This window comes from Numida meleagris, chromosome Z (genome assembly GCF_002078875.1).
Source record: "Numida meleagris isolate 19003 breed g44 Domestic line chromosome Z, NumMel1.0, whole genome shotgun sequence".
NCBI lineage: Eukaryota > Metazoa > Chordata > Aves > Galliformes > Numididae > Numida > Numida meleagris.
This window is the reverse complement of record NC_034438.1, coordinates 49,298,351-49,311,512: the sequence shown is the minus strand read 5'-3', so window position 1 is coordinate 49,311,512 and position 13,162 is coordinate 49,298,351. Positions and strand designations below refer to the sequence as shown.

Below are 13,162 nucleotides of genomic sequence, written 5' to 3'. Positions count from 1 at the left end.
TTAGTTGTCCTTTAAGACTTTAAAAATGGCATTGCTTAATTTGGTGGTAGGTAAATTGAAATTTAATTATTTTTTTTTAATAATTGCAACCAATACCATTTAAAATAATTTATTTGGAACTTCATATTGCTATTCAAAACTTGTTTTGCATTTATCATATTTTCAGTGGCCTGATATTAACTATTGCAGGGAACAAACTCTAGCACTAATAATTCTTGCGTTCTGTATCTGGAGGTATCTAAAACTCCCAACGCAGTACATCATCCATTGTCTTGTACAATATTTTGAAGATTTTTCTAAATATGTGGGGGAGGAAGCAGGAAAAAAAAAAGGCAGTTTTTTAAAATACCAGTGAAGATCCAAGATTCGTTGTATTTCAAGAGACTGTTTACATGTGTGACAGTGGATGGTGTTCTGTTAATCATACGCTTTTTCTTTGAAAATTTTTGTGATTTTCCTTTTGTGGAAGATTATAAAACTAAGTGCATAGGAAAAGTATACATCAGTAAAGGCTGTGAGCATCTGAAGATTACACTGACTGAGCCCGTGCATGGATCAGTGACTGTATGGTGTCCTCAATAGCTTGTCTGTCTTTCCTTCCCTCCCCTCCTTTTTTCAATACAGGCGCAGTTTAGGAGAGTGAATTTGGTAAAATAAAATAAAATGTCTCAAATGTCTGTTCTCATATCCGTCTTGGTCTGTGTCCCTTCTCATTCTGAATGCTTGCTTTGCACCACTCCATTGCAAGGAACTCATATGTGAAATGGACTCCCTTCAGAAGGGGATATTGCATGATCTTTCATGTTTCCTTTACACATTTTTACTAACACTTATCATACAGCTTATTAACACTTGTCTGTATGAAACAGGCTGCTGTATCAAGTTAAATGGACGTTTCACTCTGCTGTTCTACTTTTCCTTATTTTTCTGTTGTTTTGGTTTTTTTTATATTCAGGTCCTATCAGAAAGCAATAGTAACTTACGAACACCAAGAACTCTTCTGGAACAAAAGCAGGGTGGTCTAGGTATGTGCATACAATTGAAATTTTGTTTCATGTTAGCAGCTTTTCATCTGCCTGTTGTTCTGCACAGTTGTATATTCTTTAAAAAACTTCTGTGTGAATAGGACCTGGTAGTGTTCTGCTATCAATAATGCGTTGAGTGTCTACCTATTGAACTGGACAGTTTTCTGCAACAATAGTTTCTAAATAAATCACAACTGAAAAGAGCAAATTGTTCACACTATTGACAGTACTGACTGAAGGAGGTACACAGGATTATTTTTAACATAAATAGATTTTTAAGAAGTAATTTGTGACTGAAGTTGACACTGAGGTTTTTGCAAGAATCTTTTGAATAGAAATGACCTACAGTGGAAACTGTTAAAACACATTTCTTGAGGGTGTTTTACCAAGAGGAGGAGGAAAGGGGAACTAACATCAAGTATCTTGATATATTAGGGTTTTTGCATAGATTCCCTCTCCTAAAATAAATTTCTTCTTTTCAGCATTAGAACAAATCATGCTATAATGCAAGAAGTTGTTTGAAATTCTTTTAATTCACATGGTGTTTTTCTGTTGCTTCTTGGGACCTGGCATTCATAAGACTGATATGTAAAACCATGAAATCTAACACTAATATAAATTAATACTATATCTTTTTTCTGTAAGCGTGTCCTTTCATGGAAAAAATAAAGTGTATAAAGTGTATACGCTATATATACATAACTGAAAGTAGCTTTTTAATTCTTTGTAAGGATCTGTTTGTTTTTTTTTTTGCATGTCTAATCATTCTGTGATATTTTTCTTCCAACTGTATTTTTCCATTAGTAAAATGCATACATCAGGTGCTCCTGTTTATCAAAGTCATTTTTTTATTGTGTGCTTGCTAAAGTTAAGTAACTTTCTTTTGCCAATATGGCACAATGTGGCTTGTGGAAGTTGATTTATTGCTGTGCACAGGTCAAGATATTACATTTGATGTTGAAGGCTGTTGCCACAGACCAGGCACCAATTTATTTTGGCTGTGATTAGTCACATGTGCTAGTAATGTTTCCTTTTTGGGTCATCAAACGCAATGAAAGGAAGTATTACTGGATAGATAGTTGGTCTTCAGAAACAACCTATCTAAAATGCAAAAGATAAGTTCTGAGTGAAACCACTTTTCCTTTCAACTGGCAGTGAAGAGTTGAGGAAAAAAATGAAGCATTTTTTTTTCCGTTTCAATCGCTGTCCTATGTAAATTTCAAATGCAGTGAATTATAGAAGTTATTTTTCTCGATGTGGCTTTCAGAGATTTGTCAAAACTTCCATTCCAGTGGCAGGATTGTATGAGTTGTAACAAAGGACTGTTACTTGCATGGAGATGTACAAATGTCTTCTCTGGAAAGGAAATCAAGCTAAACACTGTGAAACTTTTAAACATTTTCAGTTTCTAACAGTCAGTGATGGTAGCTGAACTATTGAATAGAGTATTTCCAATTTGATTAATGTTTTGTAGGGGTTAAAAGGGAAATATTTCCGTGTCTGTGGAAATGCGTGCATACTTCATTGCAGCCTGTTATCTCAAAAGCTGATTTGGATGAAAGCAATGAGCAGTATTTTCCCAGTTCATATTTGTTTCAGAACTGCAGGTTTTAAAGCACATGAGATTCACATCATCGTCTTGCTTTTGTTTTGTTGTTTTGGTTATGTTTACATTAATGCTAACTAGTAACTTTTCTTTACCAAATGTGAAAACAGGATAAGAAGTCACTATGTTAAACTCAGTCCTCTCTTTGCACATATGGCAGAGAGTGCTGTCTCATGAGTAGAAGCACAGTAAGTTATGGTAGTTTCAGCCTACAAGTACCTCACTGACATTACAAGCATATTGTGAACCTGTCCAAGGCACTGCCAAAAGCTGCCTTTTGTGTGGTAAGAGCCATGTGCTTGCATGCTGCATGCATCCCCAATGTGAATGGACGAACACCTGGTTGTTGTATGTATTTTCTCTAACTCCCATTAGGGTCTCACTGTGCGGGCCTGTTTAGCACCTCAGTGCTCGGGGGTTCTTCAAGTGCACCTAACCTACAGGATTATGCTCGTACTCATCGTAAAAAGCTGACTTCTTCTGGCTTCGTAGATGGTATGTGCACACTCTCGCACATGCACGCACAAACTCATGTGCCACATTAAACTTCTAAGGATAAATCTTTTTTTAATGGAATCCTAGAATCCTTTGCCTTAGTATTAGTTTTATGAGGTTCTGTTCTTTCATGATTGCCCATAGCTTGCTTATATTTAATGTTACAGTGTACTTAATTCTCATTTCTGTCTTGAACATTAGCTCACAAAATTGTAATACGTGTCAGGAGACTTCAGCAAATGCTTTTTTTTTTTAAGAAAACAAAGATTTCAGTTTTGAATTTCTTTTCTCATTTTATATGTCGGGTTTTATCATCAGGTACTGATCTTGAAGTAAATTACTTGGAGCATATACAACAAACGAAAGAAATGACAAACTGATAATTTAAATACTGATGGTGAAAATTTTAGGATTCCTGACTTGTTTTTCAGTGGGGTTTGGATTACAAACGAGCAGGAGGTTTTCGGTTTTTAATAATCTGGGGTAGAGAAGAAAGTTTTTCACTAGATTTCAGAACATAAAAGTGCCAAAGGACACCTTTATAACTCTGAGGTGAGATGGTATTCATGCTGTTTCCCCCTCACGGTTCACTACTCAGTGTTCAGCTCCAACTTGATATAATGTTGTATGCCAGAATCACCAGCTCATTCTGCTCGTTTCCATACACTTCATTACACATCTTGTAGTTAGCAGCAATCCAAATTTTCTTCTTTTTAACCTCTATTTAGATTTTAGTCCTTTTCCTCAGTCCCTTCTGCATGCCACTCAGTTCTAATACCTTCTCATCTTTTTTTTTTCTTTCCTCTTCCTTTCCTTTTTTAAAATGTCCCTCTTTTGGTAGCTGTTACAAATTTCAGGTACCTGTTTTTCTCTTTCTTAGACACCACACGTGGTTCTGCTGTTAAAAGGTTTTCTATCTCATTTGCTCGACACCCAACCAATGGTACGTTTTGCTTTTATTTTAAAAACAGAAACAAAAGGTTCCTTGCTTCATCCCTTTTATTTTTATTTCAAATATGGGGTGTACGGTATCATCTAGCCGTCTGTCATTCCTAACTTCAAGCACAATTCCAAGTGTATTTGTAATCATTAGATATCCTAAACCCCTTCTTTACCATTCATTAGTTTAAATATAACATCAAAATTCATTTCTCTGAAAAATTCTTGAAAAAATGGAAGTGCTACTGTTAATCATGATCTCTGTAATAAATTATTCTCCCCAATTTCTCATGTAATCAGACTGTATGGAGCAAGATAAAAAGATAAATAAATCTGATCTTTATTGGGCATACTCTTCTTGATAGCTGCTGCTGCTTCTTCTTCACCTTTCTCCTGCTGAGCTGTTTCCCCAATATAGAATCAGCCTCCTGATTCTAAATAAATCATTGAAATGACAACTCGAGTTTATAACTATCTTCTTGAAATGATGCTAAATTAAAAAAAAAACAAAGCAGTCGCTTCATTTCCATTCCCGCTTAATTGCTGTATTTATCATCAGACAAAAGTTTATTTTACCTTTTCATAGTTCTCATCAGATGTGCAAATTACTTATAGGTTGCACTAAAAAATCACAGTGAGAGAGTTGCCTGTTGCTTACATTGACCTTTCGAGCTTCAAGAGAGTTAGATCGTTTTCAAAGTAATGTATTTACAGATAAGGTCTCATTTAACACACAAGACAGAGGTACGTCTTTCTCTTCCTCAGCAAAATATTTCATGCCTAACTTTATACTTGATTGAGTAGGACCAAAGTATATCCTGTTCACGAAAACCAAACTCAAGTCTTCAGTATCCACCTGATCTTAATGTAGCTTTTTCAGATTTCTTAACTGTAGTTTTAAAATACGCATGGCTTCTGGCCAAGCTTAGTGATGATGACATCGAGACTGCAGTAGAAATCATCAGCATATTAGATTCAAAATAAATTTGTTTAGAAACAAGATTAAGGAAAGGGCATGTTTTTGTTTTGCTTTGCTAAGAAGCAAAGTAGTCTTACGATATTCATTTGGAATACATAGGAAGTTTTTTGCACTGCAGTGCTTGTTGAAGGAAAACTAGCGTATTAGGAAGAATAGGAACCCCTTATTTATCTTTAGGATCAAATCACGTAATATTTCCAAAACATACAAGGTCAGAGTTGCATTTGAGTATCAATCTAATAATTGGTTACTTTCTGTTCCATTTAGCGCTCTCTTTTTGTGACTGCATTCTTCAAAAATAGATCTAAATTGCTTTTAATGAATGCATTGATTGTTCTGATTCATTTAATACAGATGTTTTACCACACATTTTACAAGACTAATGCATGCTCCATGAGCTCCTGTAGTACCTGAGTACATCGCAGATTTCAGAGTTCTCTACTAACATAAGGACATGTTGGTGTTGTTTTGTCTGCCCTATGGACTGTCATTTTGATTCTCTTTTTCCCTTTCACTCTGTTTTTTCTTACTTTTATGTTGTTATCACACCCTTTAACTCATATCAGACTCCTCCCTCTCCCACCATCTTTAGTTCAAGGAACATGGTGAAACAAGTGTCTTCTGACAGTGCTTTACCTTATTTTCTGGGCCTCTGTGCAGAACACCCACACCTCTTTAGGTGCTGGTCCATTTCCTCTGTGGAATTTCTAGGCTCCAGTGGTATGTCTCTATAGCTTTTAAATGTAAGGCAGCAGGGTGGCTTTTTGAGATGCCGCGTAACCCTTTCATTGTCTTGCATTTTGATGGGGATGATATTTTATGAGTCAATGTAGCCCAAACTCAAAGGTTGTTAGTTTACAGGAAATTGCTTTTTTAAAGGGATACTGTCAGGCTTCTTCATCTTTAAAATTCAAACTTATTTGTCATGGAATTATAACAAAAAATCTCATGATTTATAAAATATTCAAATAAAACACTGCAGATAGTTTTCCAAGATGTCTTTTAAGTCGTATCAGATTTGAAGATATTGCAGCAACGTGCTGGTATATGGCTATCAGCAGAATTGCCAAAACAGAATAAAAAACTTTGAAGGGGCAAATTCCTGAATAAAAAATGTTTTTTTTTTTCTCTTTGTAAAGTCGGTGAGTGCACTTGAAATTCATTTATGGTTTTCTATAACACTGCACTGTCGCAGTAATAGTTATTAAAAAGTTAACCTGACATTGTCCCACTACTTTCATTGCAAAATAAAATTAAAAAAAATTCTCATTCAAATGATTGAATGATTGTGATTTTTCTGTCAGTGTAAAAAGAGCAGTCTTAACCTTACTGTAATGCAAAGAAAGGGTTTGCGCTTTGCATGCATGCATAGTTATTTAAGATATTAACATGTATGCCAAACATTTTTTAGTGCTTACACTGAAACTTAAGTCATTGTGTTTACATGAAAATAGAAACAAAATATGTGGCAGTGTTTCTTTTGTATATGAAAACAAAGTTTCCATGAAATGCATAATTTTATTTGTAGTATAAGTGAAGTCGACATAAGTACGCTTTGGTTGATTGTATATTTGGAGTGACTGTTCCTCCTGTTTTATGGCCAAGGTGGATCCAAATATAAATTTAGGCATTTTCAGGGTGAAATTTTTCTTCTTTGTGCAAAGCACTGGATGAATGAATGAGTAGCACTGGATAATGGAGGAATATTGATGCTGATTTGTCTGGGGGGAGGGAGCAGTTGATAGTCGTAATGCTATTGCTAATAAATGTGCCTTGAACTGAAACTCTAAACATTATTTCATTCACTATTGTTTCTTCATTGAAATATATTTTTTAATATGTAGCAACTGTAAATTTAAAATATTTAATTTCAAAGTTGTAACATTACAGCTGTATGTTGAAAATACTAATGGATGTATTTTCTGCTTTTGAAATGCAATTGGATGAAGAGCTGCTCATTGAGTTACCAAATGTACACCAGTTTACAGAGCTGCAGGGTTTTCCAAGATGTGTTTAAATACTTGTCCTTACATTAGTAATAGGAGTATGCATGGTTGCCTTATGATCAATACTAATATAGAAAAGCAAAGTCTGAAAAATTTTTAGATTCTGGTTTGGAAATACGTACCTGTTCTAATGTATGAAACTTCTAGTATTTTAAGTAAGGTTTGAAAATGCCTAAAGGTAGGTGTAAAACTGTCTTACAAAGTTAAAACTCATTAACGAAAGGTAGAAAAGTGCTAATAGTGGTTTTCCTTTGATACATAAGGCTACAGTTCGTTTTCACGGAATAATGAATGTGATAGAATTTCAATTCTGAAAATATATTTCTTCCTGGAAGTGGTAGCATTTGTAGTTCTTATCTTGGCTGTTTACAGCACAGCTGTCTTATTGCACTTAACATGAATTAGTCACCTATTTGTTGTTCTATGAGGAATGTGAATGAGTAGAAGAAATACTGCCATAGCTGACTCTTTTTTTTTTTTTTTAATATGTTTGTCTTAGAGGAAGATTATCTTTCATTAACTAATTTGGGAGTAGAGTACAGCTGTAAAGTTTGAAGACTGCACATGGGATTTATATCCCATGATATGCTTGCTACATGGTACCTTGAGTTTTGTATATCCTGGAAACTGGCACATCTTGTTCCAACTCCTGTAATATTTAATATGATATCAACAGTACTATGTCTGCATGTGCTCTTTGTCGTGGATTAATTCTTGCTGATGCAATAGCTTAAATCCTGTCCTAAGTCTGGAAATCTCTTTTTTTATTATTTTTCTTGCAGGTTTTGAACTATATTCCATGGTGCCTTCTATTTGCCCTTTGGAAACTCTTCACAACTCCCTGTCTCTGAAGCAGGTGGATGAATTTCTTGCCTCTGTTGCTGCTCCATCAAAGGAGAACCTACAGGAGTCATGTACTGATTTTAGTGTGTAATTACACTCACTTTAAATTGCTAGATATTGTCTAGTTAATCTTTCTAGTACAGCTAACAAGCAAACTAAGAATATTGCTTTGAAAGGAAAAAAAGAAATAATGTAGATGATACCACAAAAAATTAAAATTACAGCATATCTCGCTGTATAGACACTGTCATTATCCAGTGAAGTAATGCTTCTGTTGACTGGTATAGTAGATTAGAGACTTCTCAAAATCATAATTCATTTATTTCTTCACATTAGGAACTTGTCTGAGCTGCCCGCATTGTTAGTCAAATGATAAGGAGTCCTTCCTAGTGAGCACGCAGTATTTCTGGCTTTGTATTGTACTGTTCTACTGGAGTAACCTCAGGAGATTAGTTGCCTTTAATTTCTTAAAACTGTGTCATTCTCTATTTATTTCAATATTACTTAGTGTTTAACCTGTAGAGTGCTTTGCCACTACTCTGTTTTTTTAATAGTTTGTGCAGTATGTTTAACATTTAAGTGGTCTTGAAATGAAAACTGAGTTTCGTACATGTGTACATATCTGGGAAGATGCTTTCCCATTGCGAGTCTACTGCTGTTTCTTCAGAAGCAGTTTCAGTGGGGTCCAGTTGACCACTTGTTAGGACAGTTATAATTTGTATGTCAGGTGAGTGAAAAACAGTCTTGAGGAAATGCTTACAGACTCGTGCTTCGATGAGAAAACTTGCTGATGAGAAAATTTGTTAACACAGGTGCTAGGATTTTTCCTTTCTTTAATGTTACTTTAGGTTTATACAGTCCGTATTTGAATCAGTAGCTAATTTGGTAGCCTGGGGCTCCTATTTGTAGGAGAGGGGATAATTTAAGAAAACTGATCTTACTGGAAAAGATCTCAGTGGGTCATAAGTATGTCAAAGTTCTCAGCTATTTAGAATGCCTCCTTTACGCTGGTTAGGAAGAAAACATTGCTTCAGTAGCAATTCAAGATTTCACAGTACACAGGACATGACAGTATTTTTAAAATACTTCTGTGGTGGTCTGGTTATCACCGGATGGAAATCTGACCTGACAGAATTGAGGCCATAGGCACTTTGTTCCCCCTCTGCTTTCTTATAGTACTAGCATGCAGTTGTCTGGAGAGTAATCTATTGTGCACACATTTCATTCACATCTTGAATTAAATATACATTCCAGTGCGATCCTCATAACCTGTGAGAAGTAGCATCAATGCTGTTGCCAGTTTTCTGTCAAGGCAACTATTGCTGAAACTTGGGTTAGTGGCAGCATGAAGTTGTATCACTTTTCAAAGTAAATTTCTAAAAGTTTTTACTGGTAATGCAGTAGTCAAAAATCTGTAGCTGAGCTGCTTGTTCTATAATAGTGGCTTCTATAGAACATGACAGATAACAGATCGTACTGGACAGAAAACAGTTTAGTAGCTGCAATTTTTAGCATTGTGCTAAGCTGAGAGTTTTTACTGTTAATGCTTTTAATGTTGCTTTTCAGCTTCTCCAACTTATATGAGTCCATTGTCAGGAAGAAAAATTCCATTGAATACGTATACCCCTGCAAAAATTCAACCAACACCACTTGAAACTTTGCCTGAAAAGCCAGCAATAGAGAAACCAACCTCCTGTAAGTAACTTCTGTCAGGGGCAGAATTGTAAAACTTCATTACATTATTTCCAGCAGTATTTTCATTCGGTTGGTTGTTTTTCGTATGTATTACATTGTTTCTGAGGGCACCTGTTTCTTAACATTCCTTGTCTGTGTAGGTGGGATCATTTTATGAGTCAATTTGAACTCAGTACTGTTGCATAAATAGTTTTAATGGTAAAACTGAACTAGTCGTTATTTTCTCTTTTTCTCCGAAATGTTGGAAAGAATTTCTGTGGTATCAGAATTGATAGTTTTTCATTTTGAAGTATGACAGTAATATCTAGCTATTCCCAAGTGAGACAAGCAGAAGAAAATTATTTAAATGCTGGAATTTCTACCATGAAGTGTAGTAAGGATCCAGCAAATAAAGCTGACTGTTCCTAACTGAAGATCTGCTCTTGACAAATCTGAGGAAGGAGGAAAAATGTTGTGGATAATTTAGATACTTCTGCTGTGAATGTGAATTTTGATTATGTAAAGACAATCTTCCACACAAAGTTTGTAGATGCAGAAATTTTACATACATGTAAATGAGATAAAATGAAAATAATATTTTTAATGCTTTTTTTAATAACATTATCTTGCTGCACACAGTATATTTGTCCTTTAGTAATTAAAATCACACACATGAACAGGGTAAAAAGCTTTCTTTTTTTAAACGTACGTTTTTGTTTTTTTTTTTTTCAAGTTCAGCTGCTCATTGGCGTATGGGCCAGAAGCTGCAACAATTTTCACCTAAGCTAAAACATTACCACGATGGATTTCTCTTTGAGTTATGCAATTTGTGGATACAATCTGTTCGTAAGATCCCAGGCTTTGTGTAGTAGCTGCATCTAAAGGTCCTTTATCTTAAAGACAGTTTTAGAGTCAAAGCCATTTTGTGTATGTGCTTTACAAGTACATTTTGTGATATATATTTTATATTGCAAATATGTTGGGGTTTTTTTTTGCTTAATGTAAGTCCTTTTACGTATGGTAACAGGTCTTCAAAATTGAAAATTACAATACAGAAGTAGTTTATGTAAACAAATGGAAAATAGTACACAAAAGATTTTCTGAAAGATGCTGTCTGAAAAGGTGTAAGTGCATCATCTGGGATCTTCAAGGCCTTTGTGAGGAAGTTCATCTTCCTGTGGTGTTACGTGAGGCAAGAATGTTTTGTTGGAAATGTGAGATGCAGAAGTCAACAGTAATTCCTTTGGTTCTTTCTGTATCTTGTTGCCAACGTCAAGGCAGTGTGTTCTTTCTCATGAAGTAACACTTTCCCCACATTTTTCTTGCTTTTGATGTTTTAGCGTGGATATTCTTAAGTATAAAATCTAGTAATTTCTTCATCTCTACAGCTTCCAGTGAATCTTCTGTCTGTGTACCTGATGTTAAGCTTCCTGTTGAAGAAGCCTCGCTAGATGTAGAACATAGTGGTGACACTATTCCTGAGAACACATAAATTTGATCAGAAAAAACTGGAAACAACTTCTTAAACAATTTCTTAGTGTTCATTCAACCAAATTGTGGATCATGCAAAAGCCATTAATGTCTGCTATTCATTGTGCATTTAAGAATCTTCTGTTTAAACAAGGTTAACTGATGTGCATTGTTCATATGTATGTCAAATGTCTTCTCATTTTCTAAAAATTTCAGGAAATGCATTTATCAGTTTGAACTGCACACGTCTAAAGAAAAAGCTGCACATAAACCTTTTCAGTGTCTTCAGATACTGACTGTAAACTTGTACAAAACTGGTATGTGTTACAGAGGCTCTGTTGATGTCACTGTAATGAAGCACTGTCTGCTGTCATTATGAACATCTATTTTCAGGAGTTTATGATTTGCCTGCACATTTCTTTTGTGGGCTGAAACGTAACACACATCCCGGCTAAAAGCTTTTTTTTTTATTATTTTAAAGTTAATTACATTTCCAAAGAGATCTCTTTTGCCTGTTTTTAAAAAATTAGCTGGTGGTTTTGCATTTGAACAACTTTATATCATATATGCTGCAATAATTAGGCATGATAGAGTGAGTCAGTGTGCTTTTATTTTTGTGTCACTCTGTGTTTGCATCAGACCTATAACATTCAAAGTACCTTCTCTTTTGTTGTTTAGTATACATGCTTGTATACGGGTACCTGTATATCATCCAGCAGATAAAACTGTCTTTTATATGTTTTTATCAAAAAATTCTTTTGTTTACTAAAAAGACAGCTTTATTTGCTTTGCCATGTGTTTCTACAAAAAGATGATGTTAAAAAGCAGGGTTTATAAAAAGAGAAAAGGTTACAGCTGGTCTGCTAGTAAGTTTATCCTAAAAATTGTAAATATTCTGTCTATACTTTATTCCCATCCCTTCAGAGTAGAGAGTGTAATCTGCCAGGACTCAGTTGCTGATGTTGCAAAATACTGAGGCTTGAGCATGGCATGGGGATTTCCATAACCCTGTCCTTCCAATCTAGGGGATAGACAGCAGCTCTTATTAAAGGACATTAATGATTTTGTAAGATTTGTGAGAAGCATTACCATGTCAGTGGAACCTTGAGTTACTGGATTATATAGAGTAATCATCCAGTCTCAGCAGTCCTGTCATTTTCTGTGGTATGATAAACCATTGAATGATTATAATTATTCCAAATGTATGAAAAAATTGTCCACTTTTTTCAGTTCAAGTGGCAGATTGTTAATTACAGACTTAATAAGCTACAAGTTAAAGACTCATGTTTAATTTGCAAAGCTTCTGAGTAATAGGTGGGCTATTTCTCATCTCCAGAGCCAGTGCAACCATAATTTTACTCACCTTGCCACAGGGTCTGTGTCTTTACCACGTGTGAAATAGCTTCAGCACACTAATTATAAAAACTGCTGGTTAAATACCAAAAATATGAAGGGTTTCACAGCTATGTACTTAAAACATTTCATTTTTGTAGTGTAACTGTTACTGACAGTGTTTGTCTTGCACACAACTGAATGTACACATTGTTTACCATTTGAAAAAATACTGTTGAAGTATGCATACCATTCCAGTCAACCAAAGCTGTCGCATAACTTTTTTTATGTGCTCCTAAATAAAAATAAGGCCATTGGCAAACGTGTCTGTTTTGTTTTCTCTTTAAGAGTATATTTGAAGTGTCCCAAATTGGTCTTAGTGGGGAAAAAATGCAAATATGCCACTAATGAACAGATGAGCCAAATTTACTCCTGGTGGTTGAAGACATAATGCATTTAGCATTTGATGCTGAAAGCACTCCTCACAAAGGTGCAAGATCAAGTAGTCACATGTTCTGCTATTCGTCCTGATGTTCCAGAGATAACATTAGGCATAGAACCACTATAAGTGCTTTTCTGTTTCTGCTTACTACTCTGGCAATAAGGCAAAGTGAGGACTGTACTACACAAGACAAACTGTGCATTCTGACCTTCAGAACCTATTTCTTTATGCAGTTGAACTCTCTCCCATTAAGTTTTTTGAACTGCATATCTGTGCCTGTACTGCGCATGGGAAAATCATGGAGCAGATCCTCCTAGAACACATGTCAAGGCACATATGTGACAAAGAGGT

At 35.1% G+C, this 13,162-nt stretch overlaps 1 protein-coding gene across 29 annotated transcripts in view; it reads left to right on the top strand.

Moving 5' to 3' along the window:
* PPIP5K2 (diphosphoinositol pentakisphosphate kinase 2) overlaps positions 1-12,691 on the top strand; it is a 54,603-nt gene extending 41,912 nt beyond the window's left edge. For 7 of the 29 annotated variants that reach the window (XM_021380171.1, XM_021380167.1, XM_021380184.1 and 4 more), the window contains 6 exons: positions 956-1,025; positions 3,007-3,126; positions 4,007-4,069; positions 7,833-7,976; positions 9,460-9,588; positions 10,306-12,691. In XM_021380171.1, the coding sequence (XP_021235846.1) occupies positions 956-1,025; positions 3,007-3,126; positions 4,007-4,069; positions 7,833-7,976; positions 9,460-9,588; positions 10,306-10,436 (657 nt within the window). In that variant the 3' untranslated portion in view covers positions 10,437-12,691. Of the gene's footprint in view, positions 1-955; positions 1,026-3,006; positions 3,127-4,006; positions 4,070-7,832; positions 7,981-9,459; positions 9,589-10,300 lie in introns of all 29 variants that reach the window. The other 22 variants (XM_021380173.1, XM_021380186.1, XM_021380179.1 and 19 more) reach the window with 17 other exon arrangements.